This window comes from Trachymyrmex cornetzi, unplaced genomic scaffold (genome assembly GCF_001594075.2).
Source record: "Trachymyrmex cornetzi isolate Tcor2-1 unplaced genomic scaffold, Tcor1.1 scaffold98, whole genome shotgun sequence".
Lineage (NCBI taxonomy): Eukaryota > Metazoa > Arthropoda > Insecta > Hymenoptera > Formicidae > Trachymyrmex > Trachymyrmex cornetzi.
The window spans coordinates 282,265-302,198 of NW_017300333.1; the positions used below are offsets into that span (position 1 = coordinate 282,265).

At 39.7% G+C, this 19,934-nt stretch overlaps 1 protein-coding gene across 1 annotated transcript in view; it reads right to left on the reverse strand.

Moving 5' to 3' along the window:
- Positions 1–2,128: 2,128 nt before the first annotated feature.
- LOC108770007 (uncharacterized) overlaps positions 2,129–19,934 on the reverse strand; it is a 48,033-nt gene continuing 30,227 nt past the window's right edge. The window contains exons 2-3 of the mRNA XM_018521295.1: positions 8,212–8,364; positions 2,129–4,723 (exon numbers count right to left, since the gene is read on the reverse strand). Coding sequence (XP_018376797.1) covers positions 3,722–4,723; positions 8,212–8,364 — 1,155 coding nt within the window. The 3' untranslated portion in view covers positions 2,129–3,721. The remainder of the gene's footprint in view (positions 4,724–8,211; positions 8,365–19,934) is intronic.

Genomic DNA, 19,934 nt, shown 5'->3' on the forward strand with positions numbered 1-19,934 from the left:
CCTGAGGGCTGAGGGCTGAGAGGGAAAGACAGAAACAGCGAACGAGAGAGAGAGAAAGAGAAAAAGCGAGAGGAGAGAAGGGAAAGAGGAAACGAAGGAGATAGCTAGCTAGGGGGAACGCGTAGAAGTTGATGGAACGAGGTCGCTACAACGTTGGCAACAGCCGGATGAGTAAAGACTGCATTACCTATGGTGCCTCCTCTGCGAGAAACGATCCTCGCACCACGGTGAGAGACAGACAGACAGAGAGAGAGAGAGGGGGGGAGAGGGAGAGAGAGAGAGAGAGAGAGAGAGAGAGAGAGAGAGAGAGAGAGAGAGAGAGATCGTCGACGCTGCCTTCCCTCTCCTTTGTTAAAGGCAACACGATCATTTCGTCCTCTTTGTTCGCGATATTAAAGTACGTCAGACGCCGAAGCGACTGCTTCTATCTAGTACCAGGGCAGGAAGTGAAAAAGGAAGGGGGAGGAGGGGGTGAGGTGTCAATTGCGTTCGTTGTGCGCGCAAGATCGTCCCTCTTCGATGTATTGCACATGTCCATCGATCGATCAAAGTTTTTCGAGCATTTTGAAATGCTGATTCGATATAAATAAACTTGATACTTACATTCACATAATGCGACAGTCGCAATGGAACAGACGTAGTTGAGCACTCCGCACAGTCGTTCCTTACATCCTGTGTATAATATATTCATTATATCCGGAATATCTGGAATTACATGCAACGGCGCTATTACGCGCTACGAAAAAACACAATGCTGTCAGAAATAAACGATCTTAATTCTTACAATTTCTTTCCCAGAATCGAACTATATCTTGAACGATAATGTTAATTAAAAGGCAGTGTAGGAAAAATATAGAAAGGGGGAGCGGGCTTGAAAATTGAAACAGACATTGGAAGAAAACAGGAAAGAATATATCTCTTTTGGATATGGTATAAATTATATATGCAATATTTTTGAGTATTTCAATTTCATATATTTTTCCGTCTGTTCTGCGCGCACAATTTAAATATAATAACATTAATACAGTAATATAATACTCATGATAATAATTAATAATTATAATAAAATAATGATAAGAGAGAGCAATAAGAGCAATGGTACTAAAAATAGTAGTCATCCGTGTGATTATAATAATAATAATAATAATGATAACAATACATAATACCGTGATAAAAGAACGATCGTTGTAATAATATAATCACGCGCTCTTGCTCGGTATAGACTATACGCACTATGATACAACGATTATGTACAAAATAATATGTATATATATATATACATACACATATATATGTGTATATATATAATATAATATGTATAATATAATATGTCCGATAACACTCTCAAGGGTTCTTAACCCTCGTCTACTTTCACGATAATTATCGAACTTCTAGTATAAACATCTTTTTGTCTGCAAGCACACCTTAAGGCCTATTTTACCGGTGTATCTTACCTACTTTTCCTCACCGGCTAACGACGCTATATTATATCATACACGAAAGACGAGCTACTTCGAGTAATATCATACACGTGGGGAGGAGGCTAAGCTACGTACACAATCAGACACGAAACGGATTTCGCCGCCCGAGGACTGTCGTCGTGGTCTCGATGGGAGAAACAATCGATTTCTAACTGCAACCGATTCATCTTACCTGCGGTTTGCTCTACGAAGACGAGAGTCGCTCTCAAAGCGAGAGCTCGAAGTGATGCTGCCTTTGGTATATATTCAGTATCGGATTCGGCGATCGCTAAATGAACAAGTTATTTTACGAAGGTATGTCTAAGTCAGTCACTTGCAAGTAATTTTCACAAAAGACACGAGCAACCAAAAAATGATTATTTATATTTTTTTCAAATAAATCTTAATTGTATTAAATTAATATCGTCTCGACATTCATTTTAATAGAAAGGCATAAATCTGAAATATATGAGTTGACTGTTTTTATTCTAGAAGCAAAATGAAAAGAATAGATTTTTTTGAAATAAAATAAATAAAAGAGGAGATTATATTGTATAATGTAATGATTGAACGCACATTTTTTCATTCAAAACAGATATAAAATATGTTTAATTAAAAATACATTTAATTTCTCATTTGAAATAATGTATCCAATCAGACAATCGCGACGCAGTATCGTCAAAAAGTCGCTGCGTTAATAATGGCAATAACACGACAATTAGTACAATATAAGAGAAGTTTGTGGCTCGCAGATAATACCGGATCTCGACCGGTTCGGCGAAACGTTACAAGACGAGTCGCGCGTTCAGGCTCGCCTTGGATATCCCCCCCCAAAGCGTGTAATTACACGCGATATTATTACGATTAAAAAATAGAATAAGACGCCGACTAGATGTAGCCGGCCCTTTTCTTGTCAACGAGATGTTACTCGATTGCGTATTAATCGACATTAATTCATACCGTCCGAGATTGAGAGGGTATTACATCGCTTAAACAGACAAAAAGACGGAACAAGTTTCTTCAAACTCGACAAGCATGTTCCCCCGGAAAAGTTTTCTCTCTTTTCTTCCAACGAGCCTTAAATAAAATTCTGTTAAAAGAAAGTTCATCCTCTGAAAGATTGAACAGTATCGACAGGTAATGTTACATTATTTATTTATCGCTCCGAAGCTTAACTTGCGCAATCTGTTTTTATGATTTATAACACAGAAATTATTAGCGCCGGGATATTCTCACACTACGGGAAGACGATAAAATACAAAAATTCATCATTCATCTAGAGCATCAATTGACCATTTTGGTACATGTTATAATTAGTCGGAGCGAATCGTCGCGCTTAAAAGATAAAAGACAATTCGTCAGGTCGACAACGACGCTAAATGTTGTCGGATTCATCGGATGACACCCGAAAACGAGAAATCGGATCTCCATCCCTCTCTTTTCCCCTCGGACTCCCCCCATCTCGCTGGCTCGTTGAATATTCAGGACCTTCGCGGTGTCGTCGCGCGGACTGTCGCTTTTGCCCCGTCTGAATGGATCGATTCGGAACCGAGTCCGGCGGCGACCGGATCGCGATCCGCTCTCCGCGTAACGGATTTCTAAATATCGGACATAGAAAGCGCGAATCCCTGACACATCGACCCGTATTTCGACAGACTTGGGGAATTATTCTGCTCGCTTGGCCCGTCGTCTATATCGGGTGACGTCGGACGCAAGCAAGCGTCAGGCTGGTTGGCCTGATCGGATGAAATATGTGACACGAGCACCGACGACAATAATCGATCCCGTCCGGTTCAATATGTAATTGCGTTTATCTGTCGTTTCGCTTCTCGACCAAAAGCGGAATGGTGAGCAGCCGTCGCTGTATTCGCAATCGCGTACATCAAACGGATACCGTATTTAGGAACGAATTAAAGATGAAAGAGTGACCGCGATCGACATTTTGTATGCGGAGCCTCAACTGTAACCGTGTGACTGCGACAAAATCGCAAATAAGGGGAGATCGAATTTTAACTTTTTGTTAAATACAAACTTCCGTTGTCTAATCGGCTTAATCTTTTTATGGCGAACGCTTGTCTAGAACGAATACATAATTTCGATACACGCAAGACTTTCGGGCAGTATTATCGATGGGAATTAATTCTGTTCACGGAAATACTAATCTGTCGCTTCTTGATAATCATAATATATTGCCTTTTACGCACCTCCTAAGAAAGTCACTATAAAAATCGGTCGTTTTCTTCCTCTCCGTACCGATTAATTCACGAATGATTCTCTCCTGTTTGAACCGAAACTTCCGTGCCCATCATCATCGTGCCCGCCAAAACGTTAGTCGACGCCGGTGGTAGAACTAAAGGACTCGGCACCGCGAACGACGGTCTCAATCGTTCGGTGAGCGCCAACATCACTTGGCAGTGCAGATGCTGGATGGTCGCCAGTAGATTGAGGTTCGTGTCGATCAGACCAGTCGCTGGTGAAAATCTCTCCCTCTCGGTGCTCTCGGTCTCCTCGACGAGCGGCGTCGTGACGGCATTCGATTCCGTCGTTTCAGGCTCTCTCAGCGCATTAGCAGCGGCTGCCTTGTTCTTCTCCTGGAGCAGTCTCTGCTGATGCTTCAAATACGAGGTGGTGATAGGTAAGCTGTAGTCGATGGGCGTGTTCTTGGGGTCCAGCCCGGGGCTCCATGGCCTCGGCAACGGCTGGCTGGGTTGCGGCGAGGGTGTCCGTCCCTCCGGCAGCATCCGTTTTCTCTTTGACGATGCCGAGCTCTTCGAACTCGCCCGATCCGACTCTGGCGTCCTCCTCGATTCCGGCAAAGCGTCCGAACTCACGAGATAACCACCGTTCACCGGGTCCTTCTTCAATAAGTTTGTAATACTCAGTGGATTGTACTTCTCGTCTTTGTCCTTGTCGAGTTTCGAGTCTGCAACGGCGCTACCAGCGCTGGTCTTATGCTGCTTTTGGTGCCTGTAGTTGTGCAAGTTCTTGCCTTCCGATGACGCATGTTGGCCGCCATTACGCGACTTAGAGCTATTTTGCACCGACGAAGATGTCGTCGACGACGACGAGGTCGTAAGAGCGGCGTTACCGGGATTCGGGCTCAACGGGGTTGACGTTGACCCCAGCGTCGCTTGCTGGGTGGACTGCGTCTGATTAGATAAGTTCGTTGGACTTGGCGTCCGCGGACGCCGCTGACATTCTGTACAACCTAGCAGAAATCGCGTTACTGCTTCTCGCGGCAGGGATGCATACGTCTCTGTAATCTGTAACAAATAGAGAAAAAACACCGCTCTCTTTAAAACTTCTATATTTTAAATATATTCGAAAAAATCTTTACTCCACTTTTTTGCCCTCTGACAAGATTTTAATCTTCAATGTCACACTATATTATTTTATTACTGGTGCAACACGCTATGTTGACATATCCAATCAAATACCAGATATTAAGGAACACAACATCAAATAAATGTATATATCTCTATTAGCAAAAAGATTATAAGCAATAAAGTACATAGAAATTTCGAAAAAAATAATTTTTTTAAAAAAGCTGAATATGCCGTATCAAGAATGACATTTAAAGAATTAATACTGTACTATACTGTTATTACTTTAACTTTATTGTAAAAAGCTTTTATAATTTATTATCCATATATATGGATTATCTTTGAAACAAGATAAAAATATATTAATACTAAAAATTAAAATAGTTTGGGAAAACAATTTGGCGCGCAGTTCAAAGACGTACAAATATGGTATATATGCAAGTACATGTATAGTATATATAGTAATTCAAGAATGAATTATTTAAGCATTAAAAGATCCAGCTTCGACCGTTATAGGCATAAGTTTAATTTCTTTATGCGGTCTAAAATAAAAATTCTTAAGGGGATGCTGGAGTGGCCAAACTGTCGGGATTTTTTGCAGATCGATATAAATCTCCGAATTTACTGAACGAAATCAAAAATCCTTTTACTGGGTTAAAGTAGACGCAAAATTTGGGAGTGCTGCAATAGACTTTATACTAAAATCGGAAAAAAAGTTAAAAACTTACATTTTTTCAACTCGTAGAGCTGTCACCTAACGTAGATGTTTCCATAATACAAAAGTTTTATAGCTCGTATGGACCAAACAATAGTGCAGCACTCAACGCATTATATGCACGAACAATACTGAATTTATGAAACTAATCGTAAGATTAAAAACTTCAAAAGAAAGATTTATATCGATCTGCAAATGACGTGTATACGAACGCTGAATGAAGACTCGGAATAATAAACAGATAATTGTGTCTAGCAATAGGTGTTCGATCTTCTACGAGATAGCGTTGCAATATGTTAGATGAGGACAGATGAATGAGTTTGAGCGAGACACAACGATATATATATATAATAAATACAAGAAATGAATCCCCATATTGTTTATAAAAATATATGTCCAGATAATATTAGTAATATCATTTCCATGGACAAAGTCGGTGAAGCCTTCTTCCTGTAGGAAAATAGTTTCATGCAGCGTATTTTAGGATAATCGAATATGTTACTACAGGAATAAGTTGCTAGTACTAATCCAGATTTTATGCTAAAAATGCGACAGAAATATAGTGAGAGAGCGACTATCGAAATAGGATATATCGACCAGATCTTCGTACTCCGTTTCTCGAACGTTGCGCCACGGCGTATATTCAGGCAGAAACATCGTTCGGTCGGATAATTAAGCAATTCCACCCGGTCGAGGCGCCGTACCCAAGTGCACGTTCGTGCAATAATAATACGCAACTACCATTGTCAATCGACACGTTAATGCGCGCGCGAATGGCCCTTCCCGCTCTCCGAGTATCGCTGTCACGTGGCGTCGTTTTACGCGCGACGCCCACTGGGGAAAATTCATGAGCAGTATAACGGAACTTTGATGTCTTCTGCGAGAGAAGGTGTTCAGCCGGAGGGATGTTCGCCGCCTCTTAATAGGAAACGTTTCTCTCTAAGGAAGTGAAGGGGGAGGGGGGCGGCATAACTTAATCAAGGTGGATGGCAGCCTCCGTGAGAGGCCGAGAAAGCCGACGGAGACTGATGTATATACGTGTGCGTATAACTGCACCAGTTCCATGGAAGAAGGGGTAGTAATTCGATAAGATTTATCCGAAATCTTGCAACGAACTCAAAGAAAATAAAAGCGAAAAAAAAAAAAGAAAAACGTTTCTCAAGTGAAAATTCGAAACAATGTATTGTATTTTTAATCGATTGTTAGTCCACAGTTATTAATATTTCAATTCGGACTTGTGAAAGGATAACGAATTGCATCAAAGTACCGCCAAAACGGAAATAAATTACTGAATAACTAGAATATTTTTCGATAATAATATTTAATATATGATATTGCTGAAAGAATAACGAGTACTTATCTAATAAACATTAAATTTTGTATTGCGTAATATATTTCAAGAGACAGTAGTGTGTCTCGACACTAAGCTAAGCCCAGCGACACTATCGCGTTTCTTTACGCGAGACTGCGAGTTTAAGTATAACGAAACAACACAGATTAAATATTAAACAAACAGATTATACATTAAATAAACAAAATACATTTAGCTTTTCATATTTAACAAAGACTCTTTCATTTATCCTTTATTCCTTACTTCTCTGAATCGGAATTTAAAAGATTTCACAACAAATATAAATCAATGAATCATTCTTAAATGTAGTTGCAACTTTACGACTTTCAACAAAGCTCTTAGCGGAAGTTTTGCTCGTTATTCTCGCTCGATTACGGAGACTTCCGATTAACTTCGAACGGCAAATTGCGCGCTATGAACTGTAACACGTAACGTATCGATCGGACGCGCATTAAAGGTGCGAGTCGTCAAAGGTAAATTGCGTGTACCGAATCGGTCAATTTCTGCAACCCTTGCGATATAACAGCATCAACTCGAAATCCACCATCCTTGACACGGCGGCAGTGGTATTGCGTTGCGCAACGCGGCACTGTGACATAACGCGGGCTCTCCTCTCTGGAGCCGATGAATCCCGCCGCCTAACGCCGACTTGAACGTAAAACAGTTCCACCGTCGCGCAAACGCTCGAGTGTGTGAGTAAGCAGGCAATGCAACAAGTGTCCTGAGGTTTTGAATCACAAGCAGATCGCGGCATGCGAGAGAGAGAGAGAGAGAGAGAGAAAGGAGAGAGGATGGGAGGCCGAAGAGTGGGAGGGTGGTCGCAGGGACCGACGATGAAGGGTAGAAAGAGACGGCGTGCTGAGGGTGCGAGATAGAAGGAGAGAGAGGAAGAGAGAACGAGAGAACAGATATGATACCCAAGAGAGAGGTTTACGCGAATGCGCTCCGGAACATGTGAGATGACGTGTGGTATCGAGTGTTCGACGCTTGAACGCCTCGATGCCTTCCTTCGGGAACGGTAAATATCGCGTGTCGCGGGCAGCCATGCAGGAATTCACCGCGTTTTGCCGATAGCGCCCGAATTCGGAATTCGATCGCTTCGCGGATCGACGGATACTCGATGGTTAGTGACGAGTTTAATACCAAAGACTCCAGTACTGAGAGATATTGTTTACGCGCAATGGGCGGTTGCAGCTCGACATTGGAGACATCAACTTACGTCTTCAATGATAAAATTGTACTTTTTTCTTTACGTTTTATGCGACGTTTTAAATTTCTAAACCGAGAAGACAAAGTGTATACATTTTTTTAATATAAATTTTTTTTAAATATAAAATTTTTTTAATTATAGCCGCAACTTACCGTTCTGTAGGTGCGCTTCTGACCAGCATGCTTCCCAGGACGTCCTTCGAGATCAACGTGAACGGCGTGGATGATATCGAAGAAATTCTCCACAATCGCGACTTTTTTGTACACTCTTCCAGGTGGGACTGTACCTTCGGCACCATTTAACGCCTATTAACAGAATACACGAAATGATAAGAAATTTAACTTATTATTACAAATATAATAATTTAATGTGCAATAAAATATTACTTGTGTTACTAGTAATAAATAGCAAGATTTTACGCGATTTTATATTTTCGCGTTCTTCGTCGTGTTACAATTTTATAGACAAAGCGAATATATAAATTAAACGATTCGATAATTTATTATATGTTTTACACATAAATGTATATGTATTTTTGAAAACCTCTTCAAGAACTATATTATATTCAAACGCCACCTATTATCTAGGAGGTAACTTCCCTTCAACTTTCCCAATCGGTAAGCGTATTTAGTTCCCAAGCTGTTACCGACGTTGACCTCAAAAGTCTACTTTATCGACTACTGGTAAACCAGTTTTCTAAGTTATTATCAGCTATCGGTAAAATAGACTTCCTTATTAGGTCAATTAAAAGAAAAACTATTAATTACATAATTACAATTTTTGTGATTGCAACTATGAAGTTTTAGTAAATCTGGAAAAGAAAAAATTAAATGTATTGTATTAAGCCAATATGATGTGCTATCTACGTTTTCCTACATTATCTATATCGTAAAAGAATAGATTTCCGTATTTTATTCAATAATTGTGATTGCAAAGAAAAATTCTTTCGATAATTTTGTTCCTATTCTATCATACATAAGATCAGTAAATACGTCAAAATATTGTGGAAAACTGTAATAATATACATTTATATTTAAAAAGACGAGATACATTCATTAGAATTTCGCTCAGACTGATTAAGACAAGTATAAATGCTGGATTTTATCTTGCAGTGCAACCTCCTAATCAAGCTTTGTCGTTTCCTATCTCGCCTGCATTAACGGAATTCCTCATTAACCGCGCGAAATTTGTCCTTGTCCGGGCCAGGGTTGAGAACCGCGGCGCGTTCTGCGTAATCTTAATTAATCTCGTCCTAAGTACCGGCATCGCCCGCGGGCATGGTCGCGGTCAGATTGTTCCAGCGAACTTTGCGACCTCAAGAAGTTCGACGCGCATGCGCGACATTATTGTATTTCCCTAAACACCTGTTGAAGGGTAAAGTTGAACTCGTGGAGTTTAGCGCACGGGCTTAAGTGGCTGTGGTCAAGCGGGATAACAATAGCGACGCCTATCCGATCACATTCGCAAACCGGCGTAATCTTTCGAGGGGAAAAATCACCCTCGCTCGAATTAATAATTATCGCTTTCAAATTGCCCTCTTCGAAGCACGGCATTAATGAACTTAATTCAGAATTCAAACAATTTTCAATCGTCGTGGGAATGCTTTTTATTTAACTCTTTCAAATTTTTATCTCGATACAGAACGAAAATAAATTAATAGAAAATCGATATATTGAGTATACATTTCTAAATATAAATCCGAACATTTATTCAAAAGTTTGTCAATCAGATAGTCGAATGGAAATTTTTTATTGCGGAATGTGCGTAATATGATATTTCTCGCAGAAATAATCACGCAGTGCGTAAACAAAATTCAAATATAGACAGATTCCACAAAAAGTAGCTTTTAAATTGACCGCATCTTTTGTTTGAAATTATATTCCTGTTATTTAACCCTTCGTGGTGACTGGAGATAGAGGGGACCCCAAAAAGGTGTAAGGCTTTAAGATTTCTAAGATCCTTTTTAAAATGGCACTTAAACTGTCATTTATCCGAAGTTCAAAATACCTTTTTTGTGCCTTCGGCCGCGTATTGTTCCTTGAACATTAGTGTTTGGGATTTTTTAAAAATATGTTAAAATTAAAAACTCTTTTTAAAAAATCACTTCATTTCCGTATTCTACAATAATTAAAGTACGTTCGGTAATTTTTGTGATTTTAAAGAACAAAAGCTGTAAATACGACAATCAATTAAAATGTTAGGATCATTTCACCTCCTATGTGACCAACATAAAATTCTCAAGAGGTGTGATCACGAAGGGTTAAAGTACGTCGGTGACATCTATCACCTTAGAAATGCCTATCCTGAAATTATTAAGCCTCTTATATGTTCAGAATACAAAAGAACTTCCTGCGATAATTATAATTGTCTTATCGTAGCTTTTAGAGATACTTTTAGATTTTTATTATCATTATATATAGGACTTTTAAATGCGGTAGACACCGAGCACTGCGTCAGAGGATTAAAACGCGGAAGTGCGTGCACGCATACAATAAGTGCCCAACCAAAGGGGCTCAAAGAACTATCGAGGATAAATTTAGCCCTTTATACGAGCTGCCCTCAGTGTCGCTTCGCGTTACACGGTCAAGCTAATTAAGCGCATCTCACCCTCACATCTACATCAATGATTAGACGATCATCTAATGCATCAGTGACCGTTGAATCAACATCTTCCTCAAAGGAGCGGTAGAACTGGCTTTATCGCTCTGTCAAATTACCAGGAAAGCCGAGAGCCTGATCTCACTTTCGCCACCGTCTCTTTCGAGATAAAGATACATCGGGGAGATCCGCATTCACCTCTAATGCTCAACACTAAATGTGACCATTTGATTCCGGATCTTTTTTGCGATACTAAAATCGCATTCAAGACCGTGAAGTGCTAATCAACTGCGATACGATTAAAATCTTCCTGAAAGAGCAATTATTGAAAAAAGATGATAAATGTGATACGTATATATTATAGATAAAAAATTTGAAAGAATTGCTCATTTTTAAGAAAAAAGAATCTTGAAGGAAGTAATCTTTTTTCTCTAGCAAACAAGAATTTCAGAAGAAAAATGCGTGACATTTTACTAGATGAAAAATGAGACAACAAATTTATTCTCGAACATAAAAAAGCAACTGTAGGAAAATCTTTGTTATGCATAAATTATTTCTTAATAATCAGAAAATTTCAAAGAAAACTTTTTATTTGTTTTTTAATAACAGAAATGGTTTGAAAGTTACCATATTCGTTGTAATTTAATACTGAAATCTATATTGTTCAACTTGCGATTTTAACAAAACCACAAGCTACATAAAAGTTATAAATGTATGTATTACAAGTTAAAAAGGAAATTAAAAAATTTGATCAGCTTAAAGCAAAAAATGAGTCAAGATATTTACTCATGATTGTAAAAATATGTCAATTAAATAATAATAAAATATGATTGTCTATTCAGACAACAAAAAATTTAAAATCGAGACATAAGACGTTTTGAAAATGTTTTATGTCTCGTTTTTGGATATGCGTGTTGTCTGAATATCCGCTCTTTTTAATCGAGCGATTCATCGAGATGAAAATCATGAAGACGTGCAAAGTACGAACGTTACACCATGTAAGAAAGAACACGTCGGGAGGGAGATGTTCTTCAACGCGACGAGACGGTCCAGAATAGAAACACGTCAGCGCCGCCATAAATCCCTATATGAGGCGCGTAAGACCCCGGCGGGGCCAAGTTTGCGGCGGTACGGCAAACGAAAATCCGGATAGGTATAGCGGCTGTTTTTAAAGCCCCCGCGGACCGCGAACGAGTTTGCATTTTAAACGAACCCGAACGTTGCCACTGCCGCCGCCGTCGCTGCGGCGCAATGCCGAGGGGAGAAAACAGCGCGACACGGCGACCGGCGAAGCGGATTAAAAAAATTCACAAGGGAGTCGCGCCGCGCCACACCGCTCAGTATCGGGATGTCGCGAATCGCGCGTGGACGAGAGAGAGAAAAGTCACGTACCGGGTGGTCCTTGCAAATCGTTTCCTCTTCCGGAGCAGATAATAGAGCGCTCGCGCGCTTTTATGAAAAGGAAAGAAGCACCGAAGGAAGAGAGCGGCGGAACCGCTCATCGTCATCAGCGAGCACTTTCAAATGTTTCCGCTCTCGCGAAATATCGGTGAGATGTCTAAACGGCTCGTGACGCGAGTTTTCACCGTCAACTAATACACCGTTCGCGTGCGGTAATTGCAATATTTAAAATATTATAGCGTATGTTCAACATAAATTGACATCCGATCCGTATAATCTAGTTAAAATATTCTCAGAATCATTTTTTTTATTGCGACACGTAATTACATATATTTAGCGATGCAGTCTTACATTGCCTTTATTGCACAATAGCGATGTCAAGACAAGCATGAGAGTACGCAAGGAGGAGCGCTTACTCCCCCCTCCCCCAAATTTTGACAAGGGGAAATAATTAAATTATAAAAATTTTTATGACAAATGTTATACGCTTATTGGCTAATGCGTTATTTGTAAGAGTGACCGAAAAAAGGTGGTTTTTTTCGCTCGTTTTTTAGGCCCAATTTAGACTGAACTGTGTGCCAAATAATACTCTACAATGAGATATTAATTACAAAGAAGTTTCAGGTTAAAGTGACAATCGTTAACATATATTACTCCGGATCTACAATAGATTTTTAAGCCTTAAGCCATAAGGAATGGACGAATCACAATCAATTATTCTCCTCGCATTCGACTGTAGTTGGTTAATTTTTTACGGCTTAAGGTTTAAAACACTTATTGTAGATCCGGACTTACGTCTATGCAAAAATCCGCTTTTTTTTAATTAAAACAAAAATTCATTTACAAAATCAGCAGAATAAGTGTGATGTTCAGTTGATTTTGCCTTCATCGGTTGGATCAGGAATGACGCACTTTGTTGTATTAATTGAATGTACACAGTTCAATTGCACACACCATTCACATCGACCGATTCCTAGTAGCTAATTTTTAACTGCATTACCATGAGACTATATTATTTTACATACTCTGGTAGAAATGTATGCAGTTTTAGACACCTATTCAGTTACTATCTAATATTACTGTATTCTCATTAATTGTGCTAATACTAAGTAGGAAATGGACAAGACTTGATAGAGTTTTATTCTGTTCATTTCACGAGCAGTTGGCTTGCTTATTAATCAATTTAATATCCATTATTTGTTGTGTTTCTATATGCAGTAAATGGATTCAGATTTTACGCAACTTTTGTATGCAGTAACTGCAAACAAAGCGTTACATCCTGATTGGGATCCTAAGTAGTTTTCCTTCTCAGTTAGTAGTTACTAGACAGAAGTTGGTGTAACTGTTTAGTAACTGCTCAAAAAATGCATGAAATTTCTACCAGGGTATTCTTACATTTCATTACGATGGAGATTAATGACTGTTCTACAATGTGCTTTTTATTTCCTATTTCTTGCTGTTTGTCTCTTGCCTTTTTGATCAAAAAGGCAAGAGACAAACAGAGACAAACAGCAAGAAACAGGAAACAAAAAATACATTGTACAACAGCCATAAAAGAAAAATATAACAGAGGACTATAGGAATGCGCAAATGTGAAGAAACATCTAATATTGAAAAAATCAATAAATGCTACATGGTAAGCCTACTGTGGCCATCACTATTCGTAAGAAATAATTGTAAAAAATGAATAGAAAAAAAATTGTAACGAATTATTTTGTAATTATCTGTCATTAAGAATGACCGATAACGGATCGAAACTGTTATTTCAACATTAAATTTAATTAGTTAGCAAGGAGCATCCAGCTTAGTATTCGTAGCCCTTTTATTGTCTATCTATTTTAATACATTATTTTAAATTAGCCAGTTAACGATGTGGGCAATTGATATAAACCCGACTGGATCAACCTTCCTAAAATACCGGACCTCGCAGATCTATAATAATTCGATAATGAACTTCGATTCCACAGTTGTGATAAAAATTGTCACCTCAACTTCAAACTTCTCTGCAATTAATGTCTCATTATAAGGTTGTAAAATTTGACACACAGTCCCGAAATCGAGGGGAAAAAGGGTAATTTTTTTCAGTCACTCTTTAGAAGATCCTCCAAGATTGACTTTAATATATGTATTTCAATTTTGTCAGGTAAATTTTTATCACCTGCTGACTGAAATTCTAGATACGCTCAGAAGATCTAAAATGGATGCAATGATTTTCACGACAATCATCTCTTTTGACGGTATATCCAGTTTAGAAGCGTCTCCGGTACAATTCTGTACTCGCTACTTAAACGACAATATCACGGAATCCCGCGAAGTCGCGTGTATAACCGCGTCGTCGCCGGTGGCTGTAAAACACAATCCACGCGAGCTCGGTCTCGTTCAGAGAGCGCGTATCAATGAGACGAGGACGACCGCTCTGCCTAGCCTCGGCTATTGAAACAGTACCGAAGTAGCGTCATAACGTTGCATAACAACGATACTAGGAAGCGACGGGAAAGTAGCACGACATCGTTGGTGTGCGCGCGCGCGGGCAGGGGGACCGACCGTTAAATATTCTCTCAACGAGGTCGGATTACCTCCATTACACCCGGCAAGCGACGATGATAACGACAATGGCGATACGACGACCCAAGCAGGCAGACAGGCAGACAGGCAAGCAGGCCTGACCGTAGTACCGAGAAATCCTGACGCAGTTTTGCTGGCACGACAATCACCGAGCTTAGGATATCAGCTCTCCTCGGGGTCGTTTCTTCGGCGAGCCGGGAAGCGTGTGATTGGGTTAGTTTTGGTTTGTTGGGACGGGACACGGTCGGCCGGGCCACCCAGTAGCCATTTAGATAAACGACCGGCTCCTGTTGAGTGCCGCGGGATGCCAGCGCGAGAGAAGTCAGGGAAGAGGAATGGGAAAATAGGAGAGAAAGACAATGCGAGGAAGAGAGAGAGAAAGAGAGAGAGAGAATGAGAAACGGTCGTGTTAACGAGGAATAGAGATCCGCGAGAAGAAAAGCTTCGATCCAAACACTGAAATCATACCCGATATCCAAGGAGAAAAAGTCATTCGAAATTGAGAAGATGGAACAAAGAGATGCGATGAGACGTAGTGGTTCCGTTCGAGCAGTCACCCTTTCGCCGGAAGCAGAATCGAGTTTATTACAGCATTTCTTCGACTATTGTGTTGCGATGATTGTAGAATTTTTTCGATTAGCGATTAAATTAGATATATTACGTACGAACGCCCAGAGACATGTCTTCTTTCTCGTAACGGCAGAATTTGAAATTGCTCGACTATCCTATTTTATAAAAAAAAAGTTTCTAAGTAAACCCATAGAACTTTGAAAAACATATTAGCTGCATTTTAAATAAATTTGTTTGATTATATTGTATGAAAAAGTATTTATGTAATGTAATGGAAAATTGCAATGCAATACACAAAAATAATTGCAATTATTAATGAATTAGTATAAACTATCGCACTGCTGATTACTTTAGCATGTACAGTGCTGACGATATTTAGAAGTTATGCTTTATCGGAATATTTCGTCGACACAATATTCTTATAATCTAAAGGAAGATATTAGAAAGAGATTTCGATATTGGGGTACGGAGATATCGGTTTGAAACGAGCGTATCGAATCCATCCGACGAAATCGCACCGAAGCAATTTCAAACTTCTCCAACGCGGCCACGGCTTCTTTGGTAACTCGAGCCGCCGAGCATGGGGATAATTTACAACAAGTGTATCGATCGCGCTCGCGGAGGCGAAAAGTACTCGATTGGCGCCGTTTTCATATATATATATATATATATATGTACTTATATGTATATAATATTACACGTATATATATATACACACACATATATACATACGTATATTTTACACAAATTAAAAAGAAAAAATTATTATTTACTGATTTATATATACACACACACACACATAATATTATATACATATTTATAAATGTATGTGCATGTGTATATATTGGCAATACGATTCTCAATTCCCGCGAAATCACACTACGCTAATCACGGCTTTTTTTTTGTTTACCGACGATTTTTCCTCGCGGCCGTTTTATTCGCGCTTTTTAAATCCAAAAGCACCGACTGTGGATTTTTCCGATAACGTCCGCTCTCTTGGTACATCCCGCGAACCGCGTTATCGAGGTCAAACCCACCATAAAGCGTCCCATTAGCTCCGGGCGTACTCGCGTTACACCCACAAACCGCTACAGATCGATACAGAAAAATGCGAGCGGAACTTTCTTCGCATCATCTATTCCAACTGAATCATTTTACTACACCCACCTTATCCTCTTTATATCAAATTCTAAAACTCTATTCGATATCTTTTATGAACATTTCAATTTTAAGGAAATATGTTTAAATTTCACTCACATTATGTATATTTATTAAAACAAATAAAATGTATAGAACAGATGATTTACTCCGTTACTTTTCGAAAATCTTAGAATCGAGAGTGTAACGAAGTTATTTTGGATAAAAACTATTCGTTGAAATTATTTAGCAATCAAAATTCTAACGTACCTTATTTAAGTGTCGAAGAGAAATTTATTCTTTTAAATCGATAGTATGTAGGAATAAAAATGTAACTACTGTTATCTACGAAAATGCGACTCAAACGCACCAGTAGATTAGACTCTTATCCCTAATATTTTTACCGGTAAAAGGGATAGAGGACGGTTTTCCTCAAAAATTCCACTCTCAGCATCCTTGCTAGGAAGGCCGCTTTATCGCGATCGTAGCTATCAGAAAGTGTCCCGGCACCTTCTTGGAATACCGGACGAGCCTGGCACTGCGACGCGAGGGAAGGACCCGTCGGACCCCCCTCTGCGGAAACGCGAGGGAAGGAAACTTTCATCGCTCTCTCGGCCGACCCTAACTGTCCACTCGTAAAACCACTCGTCGTTCTGAGAGTCGTCCGTCCGAGTGGCTCCTCATCGCATCGCTAACGATGACGACGACGACGACGACGGTGATAACGATGGCGATGACGATGACGACGACGACAACGACGACAACTACGACGATGACGACGATGACGAAACGCGCGAATCGATAAGAGAGGTAGGCAGGCAGGAACTCACACCAACGCGCCAACCTGGAATCCAGGACGGCCCGTGACCGGAAACCGATCGCGCGCGCCGGTCGCGCGGCCAATCATCCGAAAAGCCGCGTCCGGCACGCTTGCTAACCGGACGATCCGACGGAAAACCGGAACGTCCGCCCGTCCCCGGAAATACTCTCGCGGACATCAAAGACCGCTTCGACGAGATTGTATGAGCCGCGATAATAATCGCCTTCGTAATTCCACGTGCAGAGGATCACTAACCTGCCTCTCGTCACATTCATTTGTTCAGGATTTGTTCAACTTAAAGAAACGATCTGGCAAAACTCGTATACTAAAAAATAGTTTCTTAGTGCCGATGGATGTAAAAAAATCGCGTTAAGAACTTACAGTTATATGAAACTTAACGGGAAGAAGGATGAAAATGCCGCTTTTTCTTTTTTTTTTTGTTATTAATATTGAGAACTTATGACGGAAACAAAATTTCTCAAGATCAGCAGTTTATGAAATATCAATGATCGTAATTTGTCGTCAGTTTCAATCATTATTGCGTTCTTTAGGAATTTCATGATACGTGATTACTAATTAACTTTTAAGTAGGCAGTTAGTTTAAAGATGCAAAAATTGGTAGATGGAATATTCGGAACATCCCAAAAAATGTTTTACAGTTATACTTTTTATATAACTTTTTTGCCTCGGTAGTCTAAAGGCTTAGGTTGCTCGCACGGAATGCAAGAGATCCGGATTCGACTCCCGGCCGAGGTAATATTTTTCGCAATAAGAATTAATTATTTACAGATTCTAATATGTCATTCAACATTATTAAGATCGTTTCGAAGATGCGAATAAGTATAAAAAATTTATTAAATTGCCAGTCAATTTAACTCGTAATATTACCGCAGTAGTTTAGTAGAGTTAGTGTTCCAAGACCGAAAAATCATTTCGGCGTGCGTTTCTAGGGACTACATACATAGTATATAAATCCACATAAGAATCATACAAGCATTAAGATCCAGCTAGAACGTTTAAGACTTTGATTTCTATAATTTGTGTTCACATATACGGTCCTATAATATATTATATTATATACTTTTTATAGTTGTATATTTACTAATATTACGTCATAGTTAAATTTACATAAGTTATATCCTTATGAGATAGAGATGTAATAAAAATAATGAACTTTAAGATTTTTAAGCATCTGGGCAATATTTCTTATTTTCCTATTCCAGAGAACCAGTTCCTTTTAAAAAAAAACTGTGCTTTGACTATCCCATCTACCTACCTAAGGTTAATACATTTATTGAATGCCAATAACTTTTGTATCATTCTACGTATAGCAATCTGTCACATTACATATCTCTAACATTTGTAAATATTTAACATTATCTTGACTTCGGATGCTGTTGAGTAAATTTGAACGTGAGAGACTTCCGGATGTTTCTCCACGTATTTAGATTATCGTGCTTTATTTTTGACGCAGCGCAGCGTCTCGTCGAAACGACTACGGCCAAGTATCGCGACTAAAATGAATGAGCGAAATACCGACGCTCTAACACGTTTAATTGGCGGTCGAATAATTATAACCGATGGGCAGTATCACGCTTGCGTAACCCGGTGTCACGAAATGTCAGATGAACGCGACGTTAAAGTCAAGCCGACGTGTGGCGTGTGAGCGAATGGTCGCGTTTTATTACAACGTTATTACGTTTCATCGTGACGTTTTGTACCATCACAATGACGATGCGAAATATCAGCATTTAACCTATCATTCTCGTGTTCTATCGGACCTACAGTTCCTCTCACAGCTCTTATGGAAAAGTAGTACAACTTGAATTTTTTCATTTACATTCTCTCTACTTAATGCCATGTAACATGTATAACTAATAACTGTATCTAATGCAGCCATATCACAACGAATTTTCTCTATCGCAATACGTACATCCCAATTAGCGTCGGATCTAAGAAGTATATAATTGATAGATTATAATAATACACGATTAATATTATACGCAACACGATAATTAACAGTAAATAATAAATATGAAAAATACTTAATTTCGCACTTATGTTATAATCGCGTTCTCTTCCTACGATTTATTATTTCGCTTTAAATCGCGGCGAGCAGGGTCACGCTAAACTGTCATGCGATTCCCGACGAGAAGACGTCGCGTTATCGGTTGTTCGCTCTTTCTCTTTCTCTCTCAAAGTACTGTCATGCTGACGCAAAGTGAAACGAAGCGCGGGGTCGCTTCGTATCTCCTTCTTCTCTCCGTTCAACACGTGAAGAGAGATCACGATCCTCCATCTATCTCCTGGCTCCCAGTCTGTCACGGATTCCCCCTAGTGTTCGTCGCGCATCGACCGCTGTCGTAGGACGAGTACAGACTATAGAGACTCGAATCCGATATGTAATGTACGCTGAGAAGATCGCTGACATATGCATGCCCCCTTGGTACCGAGCACGGTATTCACTAAGTCCGATCGAGTAATGTCCTCGGACTTAAGAATCACGGTGATCATACGCATATACGGTCGCGAATGAGGTACGCGTGCGGATCCTCGAAGCTATAGAGAGAGAGAGAGAGAGAGAGAGAGAGAGAGAGAGAGAGGCAGAGAAAGTGCAGACAAGAGAAGCAGAGGAAGAGGAAAAGAATAAAGAGGAAGAGAAGAAGCAGGAGGAGGAGGAGGAGGAGGAGGAGGAAAAAGAGAAGAAGGGCCCGGATCCAGCGTCGAAGAGACTTGACAGGGAGCCTAAACGGAATAAATTATTAAACGAGCTCGTCGCCGTGG